The sequence below is a fragment of the Terrapene carolina genome, unplaced genomic scaffold (genome assembly GCF_002925995.2).
Source record: "Terrapene carolina triunguis isolate 2854851 unplaced genomic scaffold, T_m_triunguis-2.0 Scaffold714, whole genome shotgun sequence".
Lineage (NCBI taxonomy): Eukaryota > Metazoa > Chordata > Testudines > Emydidae > Terrapene > Terrapene triunguis.
In genome coordinates this window covers 16,977,618-17,002,060 of record NW_020665065.1, presented here as the reverse complement: position 1 = coordinate 17,002,060, position 24,443 = coordinate 16,977,618, and the positions used below count along the sequence as shown (strand labels likewise).

At 44.3% G+C, this 24,443-nt stretch overlaps 1 protein-coding gene across 1 annotated transcript in view; it reads right to left on the bottom strand.

Moving 5' to 3' along the window:
- Positions 1–323: 323 nt before the first annotated feature.
- Positions 324–24,443, bottom strand: part of FBXO42 (F-box protein 42) — a 96,607-nt gene continuing 72,487 nt past the window's right edge. Inside the window, exons 5-10 of the mRNA XM_024206409.2 lie at positions 6,661–6,814; positions 4,535–4,645; positions 3,550–3,646; positions 2,464–2,520; positions 1,816–1,932; positions 324–1,575 (exon numbers count right to left, since the gene is read on the bottom strand). Of these exons, the coding sequence (XP_024062177.1) occupies positions 460–1,575; positions 1,816–1,932; positions 2,464–2,520; positions 3,550–3,646; positions 4,535–4,645; positions 6,661–6,814 (1,652 nt within the window). The 3' untranslated portion in view covers positions 324–459. The remainder of the gene's footprint in view (positions 1,576–1,815; positions 1,933–2,463; positions 2,521–3,549; positions 3,647–4,534; positions 4,646–6,660; positions 6,815–24,443) is intronic.

Sequence of the window (24,443 nt, the reverse complement as noted above, 5' to 3'; positions counted from 1 at the left end):
CCATTCTTATCAGCATCCCTGTAGGGACTGCAATTATAGCGAGAGAGGAGGGTCCCTCTATACTCCTGAAAAATTCTAAAGAAGTTATTGGATCCTAGAAGTTTTCCCACCCACTCACCCCAAATTCTTGGTCTAGTTACCAGCAAAAAATAAGGCGCAGTGAAACTCCTGCTAGAACACAGCAACAATTCATCCCATTGGAATGGAGATTTCTCCCCATTTGTAAACAGAATTTTCTCTCTCTCTTTTTTTTTTTTTTAAAATAGGACTTTCTGAACCAAGCCCAGAGCCAGGATCATAGACTGGAAACTGGAGGGCAGCGCTGAAATGGTGTTTGGATTTTATTGGTTTGTCGTTCCCTAGTTCACAGTTTAAATGCCTGCGTGACAGAGGAAGGGTTAAAAAAGAAAGCCATGGAAAGGGGGTGGGGCAGGAAGGGGTCGAACAGCTTTTGCCACATTATCTTTTTGCTCGCACAAAGTACAAGGCATTGGTTTTGGGATAGTACTTCACGTTCTGTTTTTTGTCCATTAAGCCACCGAATATGATCAGTTCCCCCCTGCCTTGCACTACGGTGTGTAGGCTGGTCTCTGGTGGCCCCACCACGGAACTGCTGTTAAACACTTTCCATTTGACTTGCCCTTTCTCCTTGGTGTCTTTAATGTCCAGCACATACATCTGCATGGGTTTGCAGTTCATGCTTTGATACAAAGGCTTGCCGACATTCAGAGACTGCGGTGGATGGTGGCCCAAGCGACGAGCGATCGGAGGTAAGGAGTGGCCGTCCCCTTGGGCAGAGCCTGGGCGTGGTGCTGGTGCCACCTCGGCACTGCTCCCGCTCTGGCTACCCGGGGATCCTGGTGAAGACACCAAAGGAGGACTTAATGCTGCTGAACCAGATGCACCTTTGGAAGACAGGGCCTTGACAGCCTCCAGGCTTCTTCGGAGTGCACCTGGCGACACCGCCCCTGGAAGGGAACTGGTGACATGAGGTGGGGTATGGATTCCATTTGTCTGCTCTGGGGGATTTCTCATGCTTCCACCAACTGTCCTATTGTCCACAGCATCCATTTGACAGCTAACAGAACCTGGTTTCTGATCCCAATTCAAATCGACAGACCCTAAGCGTAGATCTTTCTGATCTGGTAGCGATCCTCGTCTCGGCGCCAGGGAAAGTCCAACTTTCAGGTCATATCCTTCAGCAGCAGAAGGCGTGCTGGGCGATATGGCCTGTACAGGACTGTCCAATGAGGCACCCCCCACTGCGGCGGCTCCAGGGGATAAACTCCCACCGTTCAGTACAGGTGACCCATCTCCTCTGGATGGGGACAGGCTCCCTTCCCGGGAGCCTGAGGGGGTCTGTCTTTGTGCTCTGGGTCTCAGGGTGCCCCAGCGGCCATTCACACAAGGAGCTTCGTCGGCGTTCCTGACTGGCGACTGAGAGCGGTATTCCCGTGTTTCCGGAACCAGGGCTGGCGGTGTGGCACTGATAGGAGATGGGCGAGAGTTCAAGCTGGGGCTAAGTGGAGCTCTCCCGCTGGGAGCCTGGCTGAAGACCACCACACACTGTCCCACCTAAAAGACGAAAAACGAGCGCACTGTTAAACGGCTGCAGAGATGTTCCTCAACCCCTACGGCTGTGTTAGTGCGTTGGGGAAAAACGTATGCTGGAAACCAAACATGCAATGAACCGGCAGTCACGGGATATTCCACAGGAGAACACCCTAGCAGAGACCATATCATGTTAACGATCCAGGAGATCTGACTCAAATTCCTCTTCGGAATACCACCCGGCCCCATTTCCGACCCCCTTACCCTGCACGCGGGATGACACCATAGTTCAGGGGCTCCATGGTCTTCGTTTTCCACTCTCAATGGCTGCCAGGTCCAGGGGTTGGTGCGCATGTGCAGTAGCCAGGCATCCTTAAACAGCTGCAAAGAAAAGTGGGACAAAACCAGAAACTTAGGCTTAATGCAGAGAGATCTCCCCCAGAAACCATCTTCCTATAGATGGCAAGGAATTCTGGCCTGGAAGTGAGAGCACAGGATGGGTATTCCGGGTTCTATCCCTGATTACCACTATGGGATTTTAAGGGCAAGTCACCTCTCTGTGCCTTAAGTTTCTCATGCAATCAGGGATAATTCTGGCCTATCGCAGAAGGGATGTTTGTAAACTGTTCTGAGATCCCTGCCTGGGTGCTAGAGACCTGGAATGCATTTTATGATGAGTTATTTATGGGCAACTATAGCACGGGTGACAAGTACGTGAGATCTACAATTCAGTTGCCAAGCCCACCAGTCAAGATTGCTCTGCAGCACACCAAGAAGCTGACCTATGGAGCTGCTATTGTGATAATGCGCAACTACAACCACTGGGGGGCTCCTGCGGCCGTATACAGAAGCTTGTATCATACGAGGAAGAGGCACATTCTGTGTTCGTATTTGCACACGTTATATACTTACTGCATTTGGGCCGCCACAACCACCAAGGATTAAAATGGTTTCATCATCTATTATGATCTAAAAACGGGCAAAGAAAAGTATTACAGATTTGGGAGAATACAACACTATTTTAAGCAAGACCATCATTGCTTTGTCATGAAGCTGTGCGGACCCTAAGCAAAGCAACATCCCCATCCAGTTCCTTCAATGTACCCATCACATCCTTCCTGCCCCAGCCTACTCGCAGAACCTCCTTTAAAGGCTGGAGCAACCTCTCCTCTCTTTCATCAGCCTGCCTGAAACTCTGCCCCCTTTGCGACTCCACCTAATATACGTGGACAATGAATCCAGGAGGTGGAGTCAAAATGCAGCTTGCCAAGTGGAGGGAACTAGTAGGGGAACTTAACTCTGTTCATTTGGCACTCAAACGCCCACAGTCTGTATTTATATGGCCCCCATTACTGTGCTATCCAAGTGCTACGGTGAGGAGAACAGGGTCACTATCCTGCTGGTACCAAAGTCAGACAGGACAGGAGATGGGGACTCTGGGGCGGCGCTCTGGCATGCATGCTGTAGGGCTCTACGCAGGGTGTCAAGATGGGCTCCAGAGAACTAATGATCTTACTGGGAACTGTCCATGTCAGTTGAAATCTGGTGAGTCTGGTAATCCATGGGATCCCCCACAGGGCAAACACAAATGGATCTTTATTTTGAGACAGACTGCAGTATTTTGCTCAAAATGTTAAAATGGGAAGGTTTGGTTTTCAGAAGTGTTAATCACAAGTCTTGGCGCATGCACAAAACACAGGGAGATATTTACAAACTGGCTCAACATCAAGAGGTTTTAAAAATGCATCCTCTCAAAGTGGAGAAATGGGTGGAAAGGGGGCAAAAGCCTGGCATGCCGAGACTGCAAAGATGGCTTAGAAAGGGGGAATTACTTTTTAGAAGCCCCTCGGGTGAGGGTGGGAAGCTGACCACAAAGTGAGCGATGGGATTTTGCTTCTCTAACTTATCCTTGACACTTCGTGCCGGTGGCTAGAGCTCCTTGTAGAGCTCACCGCAAGGTACTGCAATGTTTGCCGAATAACTGCAGGAGACAGTCACCTGAGATTGGCCGCCACGTGGGTGAGGGGTAGGCCCAGAGATGTTTGGCTTGGACCAAGCCCACTGCTCGAGATCCAGAACCCAGACGTCATTACTCCTGCAAGGACAAGACGACAAACATGGAATCAGAGGTACAGAGACACAGTTCCCTGGGGATCTCAAATAAGCATCAGTTAGGAAGACAGCAGCACTGTTCTCATTACAGACAGTAGTGCTGAAACCACGGGGCATGTTAGGGGAGTTAAACTACTGATTCAGGATTACATGCTCCTCCCACAAGCAGGGGATGTGTGCATTGGTGCTTCACATGGGTTACCACAGAGAAGGGAACCAGTAATGGGCCAGCGGCCAATCAGGAGCATGCATCAAGTACTGATTAAGCTTTGTTCCAAGATGGGGCAGCAACAGGGAAGTGGGGAGCAGCAGGCCCAAGGCTTCATAGACACACCAGAATTTAGTATTTTCATCAATACCAGCTTTCCCACCCAGAGCCGTGCACCAGGGACCTGACTTCCCCTCCGTTATTCCAGTCCAGGGTTTCTTGAACTGAGCTTGCTGATGCAGCGCACCGCCAAGTGGATAAACAGCCCTTAGCTGAGACCGCTAAATTCACTTTCATTTTAAGAGCCATTCTGAACTCGAATCCTCCCAGGTGGAAGTCTAGGGCTCCATGTGGGTGGACCACAGCGCACAGCCTCACTGACTTCACTGGAGGTCCATGTGGGCTCAGTGGTTTCACTCAGCGGTGCTTAACTTCACAACGTGGTATGAATCAGCACAATGAACAAGCTCAGCTCAAGAGCGGAGCCAGGACTGGCCCAGCAGAGAGGGAGGTTAGGACCATGGTGCACCGTCACAGCTCTGGGTGGAAAGCTTGCATCAAGTCTGCCCACGCCGTACCTGACCCTACCCAAAGTTTGTTCCTCACTTTCATGTTCACAGGATTCCCAGTAACATCTCTGAGGGGAAAAAGTGACAGACTTACATTTGTCGAGATCCTAGGGAACCTCCGAAGACAATCATTTTGTCGTCTATTACACAAGAGGAATGGCCTGCCATGGGAGGGGGGCCGTGCGTTGTCACTATGCAGTTCCACCTAAGGAAACAGGTGAGGATACATTAAAATTTGTGAATTATGAGGTTACAAATTCCCCTCAGATTTCCCCTCCAGAGATGAAAAAGGCAGATGGGCAATTTTTTTAGACAGTCTTACACCCTTAAATGGAAAACTGCCTCCTGAGAAAGTGCACTGGCTCATGACTTTCTAGTGCTGCAATCTCTAGCCCCCGAGATCTAAACGCTGGTTATTGAAAAGGGGGGCACCGTAGCATCTGTTACATACCAAATCCCACAGAGGCCACCAAGAGGGTGGAAAACGGATTTATAAAATGTAAATGAACATGAAATAAAACAAGGTGATGACGCAAACAACGAAGAGACAGAAAAAGGATAAATCTGAGATAGAGCATTTTGACTAAATGCCCTGGTATCAGACCCAGCACCGCGATTTGAACGGAGGGCAGACAAAGTTTAGTTTGGAACCAAAACAGGTCTGAAGTTAATAATAATAGTACTGTTTTCAAACTAAAGAACAGCCAAGGCACGTCAGCTCATACTGGAGTGTAGTTGAGCTGGGGAAGTCAGTTGTCAGAGAACACGCTAGCAATGTGGAAAAGAAAATACATTGACTTTGCTGGCTCTAGATCTGTACCACATAAATCCGTTTGGGGAGGAAACAGGTTTCTAGCTCCTTAGGTGGGCATAGCACTTTACAGGCAAACACAAAGGAAAGACCCTTTATGCAATCTGAAGAGCAGAGAGATCAGCAACTCAGAAGAATTAGCTCAAGTCTAAATAATACCACAAGAAACAGCAGGATTTTAAAAGACATTTTATTACAGAGAAGAAAACCTCATGGAACAACTTCTACAGAGCCCAAATATGACTAAATTTAATATTTGAAAATGTTAGCCTGCTGTAAACTGTTTAACATGACACGGAAAGAGGATCTTAAATTGGTAGTACTGGTATTTTCAGTAACATCTGTCCTCAACTATTATCATTAACTGTTTAACTACAGCACACTAAAGACACTGCCCACAACTGCAATAGAGAACTGGGCCTTTTGGTGATTAAATGCCCATATGAAACAGAGGTAAGATTCATCATTACTTTATTATGGCATTAGCTCACATATAACATATTTCCATTCAGAACTGATGTAAGTGAGCACTTATTCTGGGAAGGGGGTGGCTAGAAAGAGTTTTGCTACCATCTTTAATATACTTTTCTGATGTTCCTAGATAATTTTAAAGGCTGACAGAGCAGACGGCAATTTAGAAATAGGAGGTCTGCCTGCCTGGATTGGCTATTGGAGCAAGCTTCGCCACCACGGCTAGAGCCCCCATCATCTCCTGTGACCCTAGACCTCCTCCATCCTAATCCTGAGATATGTCCTGACCCGACGGGGCCAGAGTAAGGGACACAGATGACACCCCCACCTCCACCAGCTAAATCCGAAATACCACCTGGGATGTGAGACTTCGTCTGTTCCTCCTCTTCCGTTCCATGTGTCCCATTTCTACCTCATCTTATTCCCCTCCAATTTTTTACTTTAAGTAAAATCCCTAGGTGTTAAATATTCTCTCTATTTGGCTTTATTTTATTTTTTTTAAGACATAATAAAGAATCAAAATGAATGACCAAATGAACTATGTGTTCCAAATATCTACTTCCACTCTCAAACTGTGCACCTATATAGCCCCAGCAGGAAGGAGTTAAGAAAAAAATGGATTAGTTCCATTTTAGTTACTATTTTAAGAAAATAAGCTATGGCCATCGGGGGAGCTCAGATAGGAGGACTCTCGGCTCTTCAGGTCTCTGGACATTGCTTCGCTAGATATTTTACCCGGGGTCACAACAGCTTCAGGACATCTCACCCAGGATCAGAGAACGTTCATTTCTCCTTCCACCTACGTCTCCATAAGCAAAGTCGGTCACAGAGGGATTCAGCCAAGCTTTAAAGAGCAGCTCTGAATGTACAGGGTGTATGGATACACTTTCAAGGTAAAAGGCATGTTTCCAATCCGGACTATCAGGATGTTCTCTTACCAATTTTTGGAAGGCGAGTAGGTATGTATTTCATCAAAGAACCTCTCCGGCTGGTGCAGAGGGTAGGGGCTTGGCCGCGTCCACCCACCAAACAGCACAAGCAAGTCCTTATACACCACTAAAGTAGCCCCAGCCTTAGGTGACGGATAAGAACCTGGAGGGGAGCAGAGAAAGGAAAAAGTTAGCAAACGGCATTTCAAACCAGCAGCCAAGCTGTGCACAGATCTTACTGAACTGTGACAAGATGGAAACTCCCCTCTAAAAGGCAGAGAGGAAAAGATGACAAAATTAGAGTAGGGAGCATGGGAAGAAAGCTACTGCCAATTTGTGCCATCATAATTAGTACAAGCCTGAAAGCACCTCTCACGTATGGCAAAACATCTGTCAGTCAGTGACAGGAAATTACTAGCTTTCTAACATATCACTTTAAATTATTGCTTTAGTGCTGAATAAAAGCAATAATTACCTCCAAATATCTAGTAACTTTTCCCCAAGGAAGATCTACTGGGTACTTACAAGCCACAGCATATTCTGAATCTCATTTTACGGAACTGGGAAGATGCAAAATTAACCCTACATATTCCCAGCAGGGAATAACAGTCACATCTCAGAATCTGGAGCGGTGGTAGGTTACAGATGGCAAGAGAGAATTCTTACAATACGAAGCACCTTCTCTAATAAGTAAGTTATCTTCGATTTGTTCCATTTAAAGTTCTAAGGGCTTACTGGTCCCAGTCTTGGTTACATAGCTCAGATGAGGCATTCTGGGCTGTACTGCTGGTGCACATAAACAGAGGGAAAGGTGGCTGTAGCCCTGGGCTTGAAATCTGTTGCAATATATTACCCAAGATCAAATGGCTTTTATTTTCTATTTTACTAAACCAGACAAAGAGCACTGATCCCACCTCACACTCCGTGTCGCCAGTACATTACTGAACTGTTTATAATCTTGACTTTTTATTTTTTTAAAAACACCTTGCCTTTGTAATTAGTTATACTACTCAGAATTGGTTCTTAACATGGCTATTTTTGAACTGGCCAGAGAGAGTTTGCTCCAGGGCAGAGAAAGTCCTCTCTCAAGACCAGTTAGAAAAGGATCACATCCCTTTGAACTATCAGGGAACCTGCCACAATTCACTGAGAAAGCACAAACCTCCCCTGTGCTAACAGACCGAGGTGCTGCACCGTGACCTTGCTGAATAAACAATCTGAGGATTAAGACATTCTGGATTACTTCCCAGTCAAATATTAAAATTCTCCCAGACAGAACAACACAGTGATGCTTCTCCCACAAAATACTCCCACGTCCATCACCAGATCTGAAGTGATTCCCTGTACTTTGCAGAGAAGCTTTCTAGCACCTTCTCACCACAGTACCCTGTAGCAAGGTCATAATGACATCATCTGTAAGGAGACACACCACACAAAGCAAGGATAAAAACCCAACTGTGCCCACAATTAGAAAAAGAAATTAGAAATGCACACTTAAGCAACCCTGACTGCAGGAACTGATGTGCAGTTCTAGGCAAGGCCATGCATTTGGCCGAAAACGTTCTATTACCATCTAAAATGCTGAGCTAACGGACCCAAGCTAATTAGTTTACAGTCCTAATAGAGCAGTTTATACAGAGGCATATTTCAGTAGGTAACGAGAGACAGAACCAAGACTATTTTTGAGAAGTCAAAACAGCTATTTAAACATTCCTGCCTTACAGGGGACTTGTGAAACTTCTCTCAATGTCTGTAAAAGACTTTGAGCTTTGGATAGAAGGTGCTACAGCTGTGCAAAGTCATTAGTCCAAGCCTGAATCCCAGGTGACGGGAAGTTAGAAACCTACAGGAAAGCATCCCCCAACACAAACCAAGATGACAGACTGTCCCCTGAGCCCCACGGTGTGAGCACGTTTTGCTGTTGCTGTCAGATGGGTGACTAGTGGGCAAAGGGGGGGGGGGGAAACACAGCCCAACTGGTAATTCACACACTAAAATATATTTACAGTAGCTCCAAAAATATTTCGTTTCCCTAATGACTAAAATGAAGTGGTTCAGATTTGATTGCTCTATGTCACTGATCAAATTCTTAACAATATCCGCTTTTCATAGCTAATTACTTGGCCGCATGAAATTAAATTTTCCCAACGCAACTGTTTTGCATGAAGAGCTCCGAGAACCCACCAGTCTTAAGGAACTAGCCAAGGAGATTGTCTTCTTACACCACTGGTGCCAGGTGAACGCAGAATTGATGGATTCCCATCACAGAAAGATTTAAAATATGGTGTATGCTTAATCCCCTATCTTAGTGATAAGAATAGATTTAGCAAAAGTTCATCTCCCACTTGAAAGGCAAATGCATCTTTCTTTTCTATTGGAGAATAAGACTAAAATAGAACATTACTCTGTATTAAATAAAGGTTGATCAGTTTGTAAGCCTGCAATTAATATGCTGGTACCAACTCCAAAGCTAAAGATGCATTCTGATCAGTTCTTAAAATGGGTCAGAAATTAGTTTTAAACAAAAAAAAGCGTGCTAAGAGCTGGAACCCGGGAAGAAATCACTACAAAAATATAACACAGACTGACTGTACTGTATAGTCATGTATTCGGGTAAAGTGACAAATCTTGTCACTGCTAGGACCTGAAGGTCAAATTCCTGACTCAGATACACACACAACCCCCAACCATGTCAACAGGAGTTGTTCACCTGTCCACGGGGGCAGAATTTGGCCCTGATTGAGATGTTTGGTCTACTAACAGATGGTGAACAGGTGCATTACGGGAGTGGGGTTTTATTCTGACATGAAGGAGAAATCACAATTTGGTAAGCCACGAAAGTACTTTCGGAAGAGTTAAAGCTTTAAGAAACCATATAAATGTGAGACATTTCTACATAGTTTCATGTGAAGATGGAAACATCAAACAGAGAATAGCTGTGAAAAACAAGTACACAAGAATACACATCCACCACACTGATCAAGTTGTGATCAAGCAAGGGAGTGACAGAAGGTTGTTTCTGTTCTGAGCAATGGAATAACCACATTGCACCTTGTGGTGGCAGCAGCAGACGCTTTTCTGAACTGGGGACTTTTGCAACTGAGAAACCACTGTGACAGAAGCCAATCTGAAAATGACTTCATCTCAACATGCTAAACCCACCATGAACTGAACACAATCTCCTTGGCTGGCGGTCTACTGACTCCCCAAGTCACTTTGCATATCCAGGCATTTGAAAAGGTCAAGAGCTTCTTGGAGAAGAATGTGAAACAAGAGTTCTGACTGTGCACTCCAAAGAAGGGAACTGACAGGCAGTCTTCCTGACTTCCCAAGTCTCAAGTGTGCATAATGCACAGAGGAAGTATGCCATCAAAAACGTCACAGGGACAGGGCTCAACTACTTGGAGCTGCAAAATGACTCCTTCAAACAGCTTTATAAAATTTGCTTAACAGCATTTCAAAGGCAAAAAGCAAGTTCTTCAACACAGGTGGGCTTATTTCTCTTTATGACTAATTGTCTGTTAGAAGCAGAGTGACATTCAACGGTTCTCAAACTTTAGCAACCTGAGGACCCCCATTTTGATTTCAATTTTTTTCTGGACCCCCCCCCCCCCCCCCCCTCCCCCCCGCCCCGTCCCCCCTCCCCCCCCCCCCCCAAGGCCCTGCTCCACCTCCCCCGAGTGCGCCCCATCCCCACTCCTCTCCCTCCCTCCCAGCGCCTCCTGTTCCAAGGTGTGCAGGAGGCACTGGGAGGGAAGGGGAGGAGTTGATCTGCGGGGCCTGCAGACCCCCTGGAGTACCCTCATGGACCCCCATGGGTCCGTGGACCCCAGTTTGAGAAACGCTGCACTACAAGGTGAGTTGTCAACCACAGACTAAGATCTAGTGGGCTCTGTTTTAGAATAAATTACTAGCTACATGCATCAGCTGACTATGCTGACCTCTGGATACTTCCTGCTTCAAAACCCTGCTCACCACTGATGATGATGATGATGATGATGTAGATGTAAAGAGTCTTTATGGGAAGCACAATTCTTGGATCCTGTTCCTTGAGGGTAAAGATTTCAGCATGCAGAGGGCCTAGCAATGACTAAACATTTCAAGGACACAAGGCACTGCACCTTCATGGCCGCGCCCATTTTGCTAGGCGAGATGCTTCTGCCAGGCTTCTGGTTACTTAATTTTCAACTGATGAATCTGCCAACTCACAAAGCAGACATGAATCTTTCAAAGAGGCACTCTCCAGCCTCCAGGGATGCTTTGAAAAGTATCCCCCACCCACCCCCAGCCTCCCTCAGGCCAGGTCTACACTGAAAAGTTAGATGTCGACCCAGCTACATTGCTCAGGGATGTGACAAATCCTCACCCCATGGCGACATAGTTAAGCCGACCTAACCTCCAGTATAGACAGTGCTAGGTTGATGGAAGAATTCTTCTGCCGACCTCGCTACCGCCTCTTGAGGAGGTGGATTAACTACAGCAATGGGAGAACTGCTTCTGTCACTGCAGTGAGCATCTATGCTGAAGTGCTACAGCAGCGCAGCTATAGCGATTCTAGTGAAGACATAGTCCCATCAGAAACTATCTATTTAAGACAGAAGCTTATACTGCAAGTATTTTAAATGTTTAAAATATACGTACCGTAGTCCATCTGGGGTATGGACAGTCTAGTAGTCTCACAGAACTACACCGTGGTAGCATGTGATGTGCAAAGTTCAAAACTAGCTCTGTCCTTTTACCTGTATGACTCCAGAAGGGCCAGCAGAGAAGCTCCTCAGGCCGCAGAATAATCACCATGAAGTGGGGCCTTCATGATGACAAATGAAATAAGAGAAAATAAGAACGTTCTAAGGGGAGACTTTGTGGACTTTCTATCTAGGGAGGTTCCAAGTCTACACTATGATTTCATATTTGGAAAGAGCTTTGTTTAATGGTTGGAGCATGCATGGCAACTGGCGCTCTAGCAACTCCCCTCTCCAGCGCTATTGGTCATGCCACCTGTTTGAGAACAGCAACTCACAGCAGAGGCTGACAATTTTCCGGAAAAACAGCAGGACCTCACAGGTTCCCACTTTCCCAAATCCCTACAGTTCATTTAACGGCTTTAGAAACATCCGGGCATGTCCCAATATGTCTACACCGCGTGTGGGAGTGAGCCTCTCAGTCTGGGTCACAGACTCTCACTGATGCGCTAAAAGTAACTGTAGATGTGGCTTTTGGGCTGGAGCCTGGGCTCTGAAACTGGGCGGGGGGTGGCCTTCCGAGCGCAAGCTGCAACATCAAAGCACTGTCTATCCAGTTCTATTAAGTGTGCTGGTGTATTACCACACGTCAGCGGACCCACACTGGCAGGCTCGCTCCCAGATGCGACATAGACACCCACTCTCACCTTCTCTGGAAAGGAAAGTTCATGCTGCCAGCAGCCTTTAAAAAGGAACATTGAAAACAAAACTGGACAAGACACTAGAAAAGCAACAATCCTGCTGTAACGAGGCTGGTTCTGGCGGGACCCAACTGAGAGTGCCAATTTAGGACAAATTGCTAAAACAGGGCAGTTACAGCCCAAGGCTGGGTTTTTTTCACCTCTAAGGCAAACCAAACCAGCCAGACTAAGAGGACTTTGGTCTCACCCCACTGGCTAACCACAAGTCACACAAGCAATTCCCTTAGACACTCCAGTTTCCCAGTATCACCACCAGGGCCACTCGTTATGGGGATAAATGGTTATGAAAACCAATACCTCAGTAAAAGAAAAAAGGTTCTCCTGATCCCACAGGACCAAGCCCTAGACCAGGTCAATATACAAATCAGATTTTATCCACAAATCACGCTGTTGCCAATCCTTTAGAATCTAAAATCTAAAGGTTTATTCATAAAGGAAAAAGATATAGATGAGAGCTAGAATTGGTTAAATGGAATCAATTACATACAGTAATGGCAAAGTTCTTGATTCAGGCTTGCAGCAGCGATAGAATAAACTGCAGGTTCAAATCAAGTCTCTGGAATACATCCCCAGCTGGGATGGGTCCTCAGTCCTTTGTTTAGAGCTTCAGTTAGTAGCAAAGTCCCTCCAGAGGTAAGAAGCAGGATTGAAGACAAGATGGAGATCAGGCAGCCTTTTTTAGTCTTTTCCAGGTGTAAGAACACCCCTTTGTTCTTACTGTGGACAATCACAGCGAGATGGAGTCTGGAGTCACCTGGGCATGTCCCTGCATACTTTGCTGAGTTACAAGGCATATCTGCCTTCCCTCAATGGGTCAATTGTATAGCTGATGGTCCTTAATGGGCTATCAAGCAGGCTAGGCAGAGCTAACACCAACTTGTCTGGGAGGTTTCCCAGAAGCATAGCATAAGTTTGAAATACAGATAGTATAGAGCCAATATTCATAACTTCAACTACAAAATTGATACACACATATAGACAAAATAATCATAACCAGCAAACCATAACCTTGTCTTAGACACCTCATTTGACCCCCTTTATACAAGCTGTGGTGCCACTACAGGACTTTGGTTGCAACCATGTTCTATATGGTTCCAGTTCAAATCAATAACGTGACACCTGCCTTGGCAGAGAAATGGGCTTTACTTTACCTCTACCTTTTATTAAGCTAATTGTAAGGGCGGAGAAGCGTTTGCAGAGAAGCCGCTGACATGCTGCTGGGCCTTAGAAAGACAGCAAAATAACCCCCTAAAATTCAGGGATACTGGGAGTGTCAGAGATTGAAGGACCAGAGGAGTGGTGACTTTTCAATACATGCGGACACTGCCGTTTTGGTAAATGCACATCAGTACTGGTAAACCTTGGAGCATAAAATAAAGACAGTACAAACAAAGCAGTGAAATTGCAGAAAATAAGGCCAACTTCCTGTCTTGAAGCCAGATTTCCATGGGAGAAACTCTGAACAGGCACGGGTATCCACATGGATTTCACGATAATCCTGCACGCACTTAATCTTATCAGACACAAAGTCACTGGAACAAATGTAACTAAACTTCCTTGCCCTCTACCCCAAAGAAAGGATATAAACCAATGAGGACTGATGGTGAAATCTGGATAAACAGATACATGAAGCAATATTCTGTGCCATTGTTAATCGGTGCAGATGTTTCCCAAGCTTTTTGGCCCTCTGTGAAATCAGCCAAAGGTAATATATGAGCAACTGCAATGGAATGTAATTAATCAAAATTCTCCTGTGTTTTTACAGTAAGTTTGCTACAAATGTGCAACAAGTCTGAAAAGCTCATTTCTTAGGACTGATTCTGTGCAATTCGTCTCATAACTAACATCCAGACCCTACAGCAACTCCTCCCAGGAAAACCTGCGAATTGAGTGGCTGTCAATCGACTTTATAACAGATATGAGATTTAACAAGCTGTGCGCATTGATGGAGATTGTTGTACTTGCATGGCTGAAATTACTGCCTTTAACCTCTTAAAACACCGCCCCAAGTAATTCCCCAAAGAAAGCATCAACTGTCAAGTTACTGCTTAAATAATGCACATTCCCTGGAAAACAAAGAATTCAGAACTCCTGTTCTCCAATACTACTTGTCAAACAAAGAAATCCATTGCACTAATTCTGAATGATCTATAACAGCTGGTCTGATGTTCAAGTCCATGTTTATTATACTGACTGCTGGGTGCGCAGTGACAATACTTAATAAGCCAGATCTTAGACCCTAGCACATGGAACTTCATTCATCTTTGCCATATGGGGCATAGCTTGGTCCCAAGGACAGGTGTGCTGCATTCAACATAATTCACTACATCATGAGGACTTCAGCAGTTTGATATCCATAAATCCTACCAAAGGATTAAGGAAAAGGAAACTCCTTGCCTTTGTGATCCAACCCACATTTTGCTCTTCAAAAGCCTTTCCCAAGCAGTTTGCTGAGTGGAGCTCTAACTGACAACATGAGGTGTCCGAGCCTTGGATAGCAGCAGTTCAGAGGTCAGAAAGCAAAGTGGCTGGCAGGGAACAAGGTTTCCTGGTGATCACAACATATGCATCAGAATTAGGAAATAATACGGGGCAAGTGCTAGGAGAAGGAAAGTCAAGAGGAAATCTCCATGATGTTCCTTGAGGGTACTGATAAACCACAGTTCCAACTCAGTCTTAAACTACAAGGTCTGGGAAATACTGTAATACAAAATATTCAGCTCCCTTGTACCAGTGCCTGATAATCACCCTTCCTGTTTCTGTCCTGAGACATTAAAAACTAGGCAAACATTGAGATTCTGAGCGGTCCCAAAAGACATGAATTTACTACTAGCCTAGACTGGGCCTTCTCAACACAAAGACCCTAAAGGAAGAATCAAGAAAGCATTGTTCAGTTTCTCCTTTGTAGGGCCACCCTCTTTCAATGTCCCTTGTAATCTGGGTTTAGGGGGGGGAAAAAAACCCATTAATTTGCTCCTCCTGCTCCCAGGCTTCCCACTGTAGATAAAAGGAGAGAGATGTGCCCTCTGGAGCGTCTCACATGGGAATTTAGTTTAATATAGAAAGAATTAAACAAGTCCTGAATTGTGACTTCACAATATAGTCAAAATCCATTTCAACCATAAGCTTTTCAGGGCAGGGACCCTGTCTAATGCGTCTAAGGCACCTGGCACACAACTAGCAGTATATGAAATCCCAAGTATCTGTATAGTACAAGAGCAAAAGATAAAACCTTTCCCAAGCTCCTAAATGGTCATTTGCTACAAAGCAAACTGAGGCACCCAAAAAGATCTTACTAAATAAATATGCAGCACACCTCTCAATATTAAAAAACAGCTGCTTATTCAGAGAAAGGTTTCCTCTCTCTCTCTCTCTCATTCATTCAAGTGTGGCATTCCCATCCCACCCCCGCGAAAAAGTTACCCTGGCCCAAGGCCCAGGAATATTCAGACCTTCTCCAGTGAAGGATTTACGGTCTGATATCTTGCCACCCTACGTGCAGAACTAGGAACATGGGTTCTATCCCACTGGAAAGGGGAGATTCCCAAGCTTTCCAGTGAGACTGACAGCACTTGCTTCTGTCCCGGAAGATCTCAAGAGAGTCACAATTTTACTGTCCCGTGGGAACAGAAAACTACTGACAGTCGTTACCAGAGGTTCTGACTGACTCCCTCTGAGCCGTGTATAATTGGATTCATGAGCTTTGTTACACTAACATTTGTCAGGAATGTTCCCACTGTTGCAATATCATTTGGGGGCAGTGACAGCAAGAGAGCGCTAGTGTAAACAGGACCCCGGATTCCCCCCCCCCCCCCAATCTGTCATCTAAGGCAGACGTAAACTAGTTCTGTAACATGCAGCATACACAGAATGTGTGATGATGTGGGGAAAAGGCTTTTTCAGCACTAGTCTGGGATGAGCACCGTAACGTAACTCGCTTGTCGCTTTGCCCCTTGTCAGTAATATCATTCCAACAGAGCACTGAATAAGCTGTCACCAAATATTCCATATAAACACAAGCAACTTGACAGCTAATAGCTAAAGCATGAATTTAATTCCCTGAGATCAGTATCGTTTTAAGCTCTTTTAACTCACGTGTAGAAGCAGAAAGCCAGCCAGAAAACCACCCTTTACTGCAATGCTCTGCTTAATTGCCATGTTTTTTCTGCCCAATATTGTACTCTACAGAATTCAAGTGATTTGAGTAACAGTGAAAACACGACACAAAGCAATGCTGGGGCTAATTAAAGAGCTTTCTGATCTGGGGGGGCGGGGGGAGGCTGAGCAGCTCCTGCTGCTCATCTTCCCTTAAGGATGCACATGGAAAAAATGGAAATTGCTTTATTATACTACGAAGTGCTCATATAAAAATAATTGGTGGGAAGGGGGCTGGGTGTGTATGGCTGAGCCGATGAGTGCAGTCAATCTGTTCTCTGCTCTGCAGGCATCCCATTAAACAGCATTGCTAGTTAGCAGCTCTGTTTTATTCCCCATGTCAAAAGGAACATTTCCTTTTGGGAGGAAGAGAAATATTACACACAAAATACCTGACAACAAAATATTGCGGTTTACATTTTTACACTAAGTGAAGCGCCTTTCCGCAGCACATATACATATACTTAAACCAAAAACTGAGCAGGGGAGAGCAATGGCTCTACATGCATAGTTGGATTTTCCTGCATAAACATGATTGCATAGGCTGCATGAGCTGTACAATCCCTGGCATGATGCAGGACGTTTAAAGCCCTCTGTACAGGGATTGTTGACTTGAGTGCATTTTACAGCAATGAGCAAAATCTCTTGGCTCTTTCAGTCCATGTCAATAAAATCAGAGAAGTTACAGGGAATCATTTATGTGCAATGTAGCTGAGTTATAGATGCAGTGGGAACCAATGAAATTAAATTTCATGGCTTTGTACCGTGTGAGCATCTCAACCATCACATTGTATTTCCTTAAGAACATCTTGTTTGACTGCATATTCAAATAAGCTTGTTCAGTAACTACCCATAGCATGATGCTAAAGAAGAAGAAGGACACTATGTTTCTTTCAACTTCTTGTCATTGAAACAAATAGCTGTTTATTTGAACCTGGAGGACTCCAAATATACAGATGCTCATGTGTTTCTGGATCTGGCGCTCTGCACTTTCATTAGAATGGATGAAAATAAGTGTTAGGGGGAGGGATGCAAGAAAGTGGGAATCACAGCATGTACAGGTCAGATGTACCTGGAGACAGACCCTAGCAAAAAGCTCCAAAAACTAACACTACGTGCTGGAGTGTGGGACTTGCAGGATCCAAGCCTGGATACAATTTTTACATTTGGTTCACATCTGTAAATCTTACTGTTAAAACCAAATTGCCCTGTCCCTTAAACAATGTCGTGGGTGGCCACACATCTTTTAGCAAAAAAAAATTAATTGCTAAATGCTTTTTTTTTGCTTTAAGTTCTCTTAAAACATGAAATGCACTTTTCTCCCTATTCTGGTAAACTGCTGAAGATAAAGCCCTTTGAATTTTTCCATATGCAAAAATTCACTTTTGGGCTGCAGACAGGCCTGATTTAGGCTAGTGCTTTTTCATTCTGGATGCATCAGATCTAATGATTTTTTTCTAAGTTTGATGATGGACAAGTTAAAAACGGAAATGCTTTTAAAGTAACTAAAATAACTAAGGATGAAAAAATTCAAACAATTTAAACAGACCCCTTCTAGTGACCGAAAGTACAGAACAGTACTTTATATTTCTTTAAAGGTATAACACTGATCTGTAAATATATTTTTAATTTGAAAACAGTACCACTTATTAGCATTTAATTTTTTACACTGGTTAAAGGCATACTAGTATAATTAATCTTAACTACTTTTATTGAAAAAGGGTATTTTTCTTTGCATGTGACCCATGAGCATTTGTTAATTTTGCCAATTTCATCATGATCATAATGTGACTTTTCTATAATACACTGGGACAACAATAGTCTTTGGCATAAGAAATTTCATTCCAAAGGGCACCCCCCTCAAAAAAACATTAATACACACATGAGAATAGAAAAAATGTACATATTCAACCAACATTAGGGAGTACCACTAATACAGAGGCATGATAAGGGCTTTAACTTCCTGGAGCAAAATCAGACAATAGTAAAGCACATTTAGCAGTATGATTATTTTAAATGAGCTATTCTCCTCCTACCAATAGGTGTCTCTGCAGTCCACAGTAAACATTAGGCCATAAAATTTTAGAAGGGCCTCGCTATGTTGCATACAACATGCTGCAATTCTTTAATCCCTTTCACCGGACGATCTCCATATGCTTTACAAATGTTGGCAAATTAATTCTCAACCAAACATCTGTACTATAGGCATGAGACATATTGGTATCACTTCATTCCCACAGTGAAGCACAGCCACCTCTGGGGTGGGATAAAGGTATCTAAAAATAACACCATGTAACAGTTTAGAAGAGGAAACGAACACAGTATGCAAATAAAATTGCCTGGGGAATTTAGTCAGTTTATCAGGGTGAGAATCTGGCCAAGAATCCAGGGATAATGCTTCTAATCCAGTTAAAAATGCCACATTGGTCAAGGCCTGAGCTTCATTTTTCACCTGAAAGACACCTTCCTTGAGTATACTGATCCTAACACCATGCTGGGACACTGGTCTGATCTGCTAGGTTGATCTGCCTTCTTCCCAGGGCAATCCATTATAGCTATAACGAATAGCAGCCCACTGAATTGAGAGACAGATGGCACATATAAACATGGAAGGGTTGCATGTAAGACTTTTTTAAATTTATTCTTCTAAATCAAGAAGGATTAAGGTAACTGACTTTGAGACCAACAAAAAGCAAAGTGTTCCAAGAGGGGCATAATGTAGCAGTTTAGTGTAGAGGCCTTGGCCATGATCTCCAAAAACAGGTGCCCAAAGGTGGGCTCCCAAGTGGCTGATTTTCAGAAGTGCTGAGCACGTAGAAGTTCCCAGGGAAGTCAATAGCAGCTACTGGGTGCTCAGCACTGTTAAAAATAAGGCCATGTGTTTAGGTGTCTAAATAAGGACTTAGGAACCTAACTTTAGGTACCTATTTTTGAATAGCTTGGTCCTATTATTTACTAACATGAACACAAATAGTTTTCCCCAATTTTGGTATAAAATGCCTGTCAGCAATATTTTCATGTAACCTGAGGTCATGTTTTCAGTGAGCACGTATTACACAAAGCTCCAAAAACCCCTAACAGTCACCCTCCTTTTCCTGTTCACGGCGATCTTTACATGCTAACTTGGAGAAAACGGGGAAGAAAGGAGTAGTGAAACATTCCTTACACCATTTTCTTTCTGACAAGAAGGCCTGTAAAGGGAATAGTGGGAAAAATTCTTATATTACTCTCAGGAGGGATTCGTGCCCAGGGACCTTGTCTGTCAGAATCTAAATCTGAGAAGGTTAAAGCAACAAGTTATTTTTCATTCCTTCCTACTACAACCACATTGATAAAGTCTTATGGAGGGGCTGTCTGGTTTTTTGTATACGTTTCTAAGGAAATAAAAGCAAAGACTGTTCCAGAAACAAAGATAAGATGCTGAATACAAGGAGAGATTTCCAAAATTACTTTTGCGGCACTAAATGAACGCTGGGGAAGGGAATCAGCAGCTCTACGGGGTCAGCTGCTTGAAAATTCACGCTGAGGGTTTCAGGTAATGTAACCACCTTCCAGGAACATGAATAATTCTGGCAGTCAAAGGAGTTTGAGGAGTCCTGTTTCTTTGCTTCTACAATTTCATTAGCTGAGGACATGCAGGTAGGTGAATGCAGTTTCTCATGAAAATTAGCCTCTGCCTGTGCACAGGATGAACTGAAAGGACTCTTACAAAAAGGCACAAGAATGCTAGTTTCCACTGGGATAAACAGTGTAGGTGTATTTTGCTGAACACTTAAAACAAATGTATTTTTGAAATTCTCATTAACACTTATCCACGAGATTGTAACCCAGAATCCTTCTCCTTATCAAAACGGCCTTTCCCCATGGAACGAGCATGCTTGTTTGATACTGAAGCGGTGCTGGCACTGATTTGAGCATTGAAGTATTTCTTTTGAAAAATTAAATTTCAAATACTGATTAAAGACTAACTGCTAAGTGTTGTCCCTAACCAGGAAAGTATTCTTTGGTATGCTTAAGCCACCCCATTCCCAGTCACACACATTTGCTAGTCCTTACAATTGTTGCCAACAGGTAGGAAGCGTCTTCCAGCTTCTAATATTTTCCTTTGTTAAAATCCAATCAGTTACCTGTGTGCACTCAGCACCCTTTCTGTAAGGGAAGAGATACGAGGGGAGAGCAGCTAAGAGTAAAGGGTGATCTGATGTGAGGGGCACAAGTGAAAAGACCCTATGGAAAAATATAGAATCTGTAAGCTATCACAGTGATTAAGACTATTGACACAAAAGCGCTGGGGTGTTTAGGTTGAAGTCTCCCAACATATATTATACAATATTTACACAGGAATTTTCATCCTAAAGGAAAAGCAGCACCTTACATTATATACATATGCACATATGTATATGCAGCCTCCTCTGGGGTGTAGCGTGCAAATCAGTGCAAACCACACTGTCCAATGGACGGAAGGAGAATTTCCCCCACCCACATTAAGAGTCCCTCGTCTTACAAAAAGTGTCCTGGGATCCAACGTCCACAGGGCAGACAGGCTCCCCGTTTTTGAGATCTCATCTGAAAGAGCTACCCAAGTACACCGCATGAAACTCAATGTGTCTACTCTCGGATGAAGGGCTAAATCAGCTCTACAGGGACTTGAACCTGTCCCAATGCACTGACCACTTTGATTCCCCCTCTGCATGCTTGTGGTTTGGAGAAAACCTTGAAATCCCACAACACCACCAGGAAAAACAGAAGACTGCTTAAAACGTTTGATTCCTTTTGAACAATTTCCCTCCTCGTTTCCTCTGGTTGCTGTCACATTTTCTTTTCATCTGGGCAAGTCCTGCTAAACAAAGCAACAAACATTCCTACCACATAAGGCTACACTGCCAGTGGCAAGGAGCGCCAAGAACTAGCACACATCAGAACTGTGAAGTGAATGCTATTTCCCTAACGCCACAGTCCACACTATATGAAGCCTGTGCTGTTGCATGCCCTTACAGTGTGCTTGTTGGTAAAAGCAGGTAGTGATCTGTATGAAGGTCTAAGCTGCTTAGAGCAGAGACTGTTGTATATGGTTGGAGTTCAGCACATTATGGAATCGATGCTCCATGTTGAGGAATAAAAGATGGAATGCCCGTTCCATTTACCAACACCCCTTCTTGGTGGTCACAAGAAAGCATAGCCTAAAGAGACCATCTCCTCAAAAGCAGCAAAGAGGGGCAGTGGGAGCAGAAATTGATCTGTTTCTCTACTGACGCCACACAGCCAGTGCAGAGCGGGCAGCTGATGAAGGAGATGCACCAGATGAATGAGTATTTGGCACTGTGGCAAAACAGGAATGAGATCAGAGCTCATCCCAATCAGCTTCACCAGTAATGAGGGAGCTCAACTCTCAGCTAAAGAGCTGGAGGAGGGAGCCCTCTGCATGCAGCAATGGCACTCCAGCTATAAAGACGGTTAGCCATTAATTGTTCTGTCCTGTTCTTATTTGCAAAGACTAACCTATTCAGAGAAGGGATTTCTTCCTTCATCTTGCACTTCAGGCATGAAGTACCATGTGCACTTCAGCTCAATGGATGGAGCAGAAGAAAGAAGTGAGGACCAGAGGTGCATTTTCTTTTTTAAGGCTGACAGCATTCTAAACACTCTCCCCACTCTGAAGTCATAAGGGTCAAGGAGAGAACAAAATGAAAACCATAGAGTGACTTCATGTACTCTATGACAAGCTCACACAGGGCCTACAAATGTCAGTTCCGTTATTCCTGTAACTGAAATGATTTGGAGTGCTCTGGAAACCTGCTCAGAGGCACTGATAAGGAGAATTCAAACAATGCAGGCTGGGCCAAAGGGCACACTGCAGCCAGGCATGAGCAGAGTGGGAGGATTGGGGGGTGGGTGGGTGGGGAGAGAAGCTGGCACTGTGACAGAAGCAGAGAAGTCAATTTCTCTCTGAAAGACGTCAGTGTTTTTAAGGTTCCCCCAAAGAGAGGAAGCAACTTCAAGAGCCACAATCCTTTTCATACGGGAAAGTCATTTCAGGGCATTAAATAAAGCTGCTGTCAGGAAGAAACAATTATATCAGATTAAAAATTAACAGAGTTAAGATTATGTCTTCATTACAAAAGCAGCGGGTTTTCACATCGAGATAGAGAGCTCTATGTCAAATCCCAGCGGAGACAAGGCACAGATAGTTTTTTACCTTAATGTAGCTTGTCAGTGTCACCCCCATGTCCTCAGCATGGGGGATACCTTGACTAGCTCCACTGAGATAAAAAACTATCCCCCATACTGGGGACATGAGGTTGACATTGACAAGCTACATTAAGGTAAAAAACTACCTGTGCCTGGCTTGCCTCAGTGTAAGCACACACCTGTTTTTGCAGTGAAGATATAGTCATAATTGGCCTGACAGTTCGACAGCACAGGTCTCTAGATCCCTAAACAGATGGTTATAGAACTCATGCTGGGCTTATGCCTGCAAACTGTAAACCTGTGGGGGCAGGGAACACATTCCCTACTTTGGCACAATTTTTCCATCGTTCATCCCTTTATTACCATGACCACTCACACAATAATATTAGGGACTGCAGCACATATGACCTCTGTTGGCCTCAGAGGAAGCAGTTCACTTCCCAACATGGCCTTATGGAATGCCATATTCATTGCCTTCCAAAAGGGAATGGTACTCTATCAGAATATAGGTATTCCCAGGACCTTGTCTGGATAGGCACGATGGAGAATTCATCCTCAGACGAAGTAGTTAGCTCTTTCATCTGGGTTGAAAAGTAGCGCTAATTGCTCTCTTTTCATTCATGAGTCAGAGAAAAACTAAATCTTTCACAGGCTAACTGCAAACAAAGAGAAGGCCATAGTAGGGAAATGGAGAAGGATTTGCAAGTCAAGAGAGGACAGATCTGTGTTGTGAAACAAAACACTTTGGCTAGGTCTACACTACCATGGTAAGTAGACCTATGCTATGCAACTCCAGTTACGTGAATACCATAGCTGGAGTCGACATACCTTAGGTCAAGTTACCACGGGGTCTACACCGTGGGGGGTTGACGGGAGAAAATCTCCCGTCGATTTACCTTACTCTTCTCATCCGGGGGTAGAGTACAGGGGTCGACTGGAGAGCAATCTGCAGTCGATTTGATGGGTCTTTACTAGACCCGCTAAATTGACTGCTGGTGGATCGATCTCAGAGCAATGATCCTCGCTGTAGTGTAGACCTGCCCTTAGATTAAGTGTCTAATCTCCAATATGGCTCACCCCTTCTAAACACAAATATAGTGATTGATTAACCTCCCAGGGGCTCTCCCTCTGCTCCTGCACACACAGGCACTGCATGGATGAATTCATTTGGAACATGAGAAGTAGCAGTTCTAGCAAACTTGCAAGTGCCGATTTCCCATCCCTCAGCCTTGAAATTTTCCATAATTTAATCAAAAAAATTCCATTAAAGACATTTTCCACAACTGCACAAATGGAGAGAGCAAACTAACTGCCAACCTGCCAAGGATGGACTAGCCAAGGGGGTCTATGTGCATCTGGTTCAGAATACCTGAACTTCATGGAACCACAGACCTGAGTCTTGCAGGGTCAATCCAGGCCTTTATTCTCCTGAAGCACATCAATTAAGGGTTACATTTTCAAAAGCAAAGTGGCTTAGGAATTCAAGTCAAATATACAAGTGACTTAGGCTCCTATGTCCCAGTGACTTTCAATGAGATTTAGGCTCTTAAGTGCCTTCTAAAAATGGGACTCGGGGTACAATTTTCAAAAACGCCCAAGTATCTTGCAGTTTGCTACATTTGGAGGCTATGACCAAGCTTCTGTCTGTTCTATTTGGACAGCAAAGATCTCATGTCCTTGGCCCAAATTTTTACTCCCCACTACTGCTGGGCAGTCAGTTGCTGCCCTGTACCAGAGATGTGGTGGAATTTCAGTGATGCTGTTATTTATAACATTGCTTTGGGATCCTCCCAGGATGAAATGCTATAATAAATGTAAAATTATAACCATATTTCTCTAGTCACCAGAAACCCTCTTCAGAGATGCTTTCGCTCATACCCATTCCCATGGTTTTCCCAATGCAGCCTATCATTTTTAAAGGTCTTTTTTCCTGCACAGCCCACTATGGCACAGAAGAGGACCACTGCAGTGCCACTGAAGAATCTTTTTACAATCCGTTTGAGTT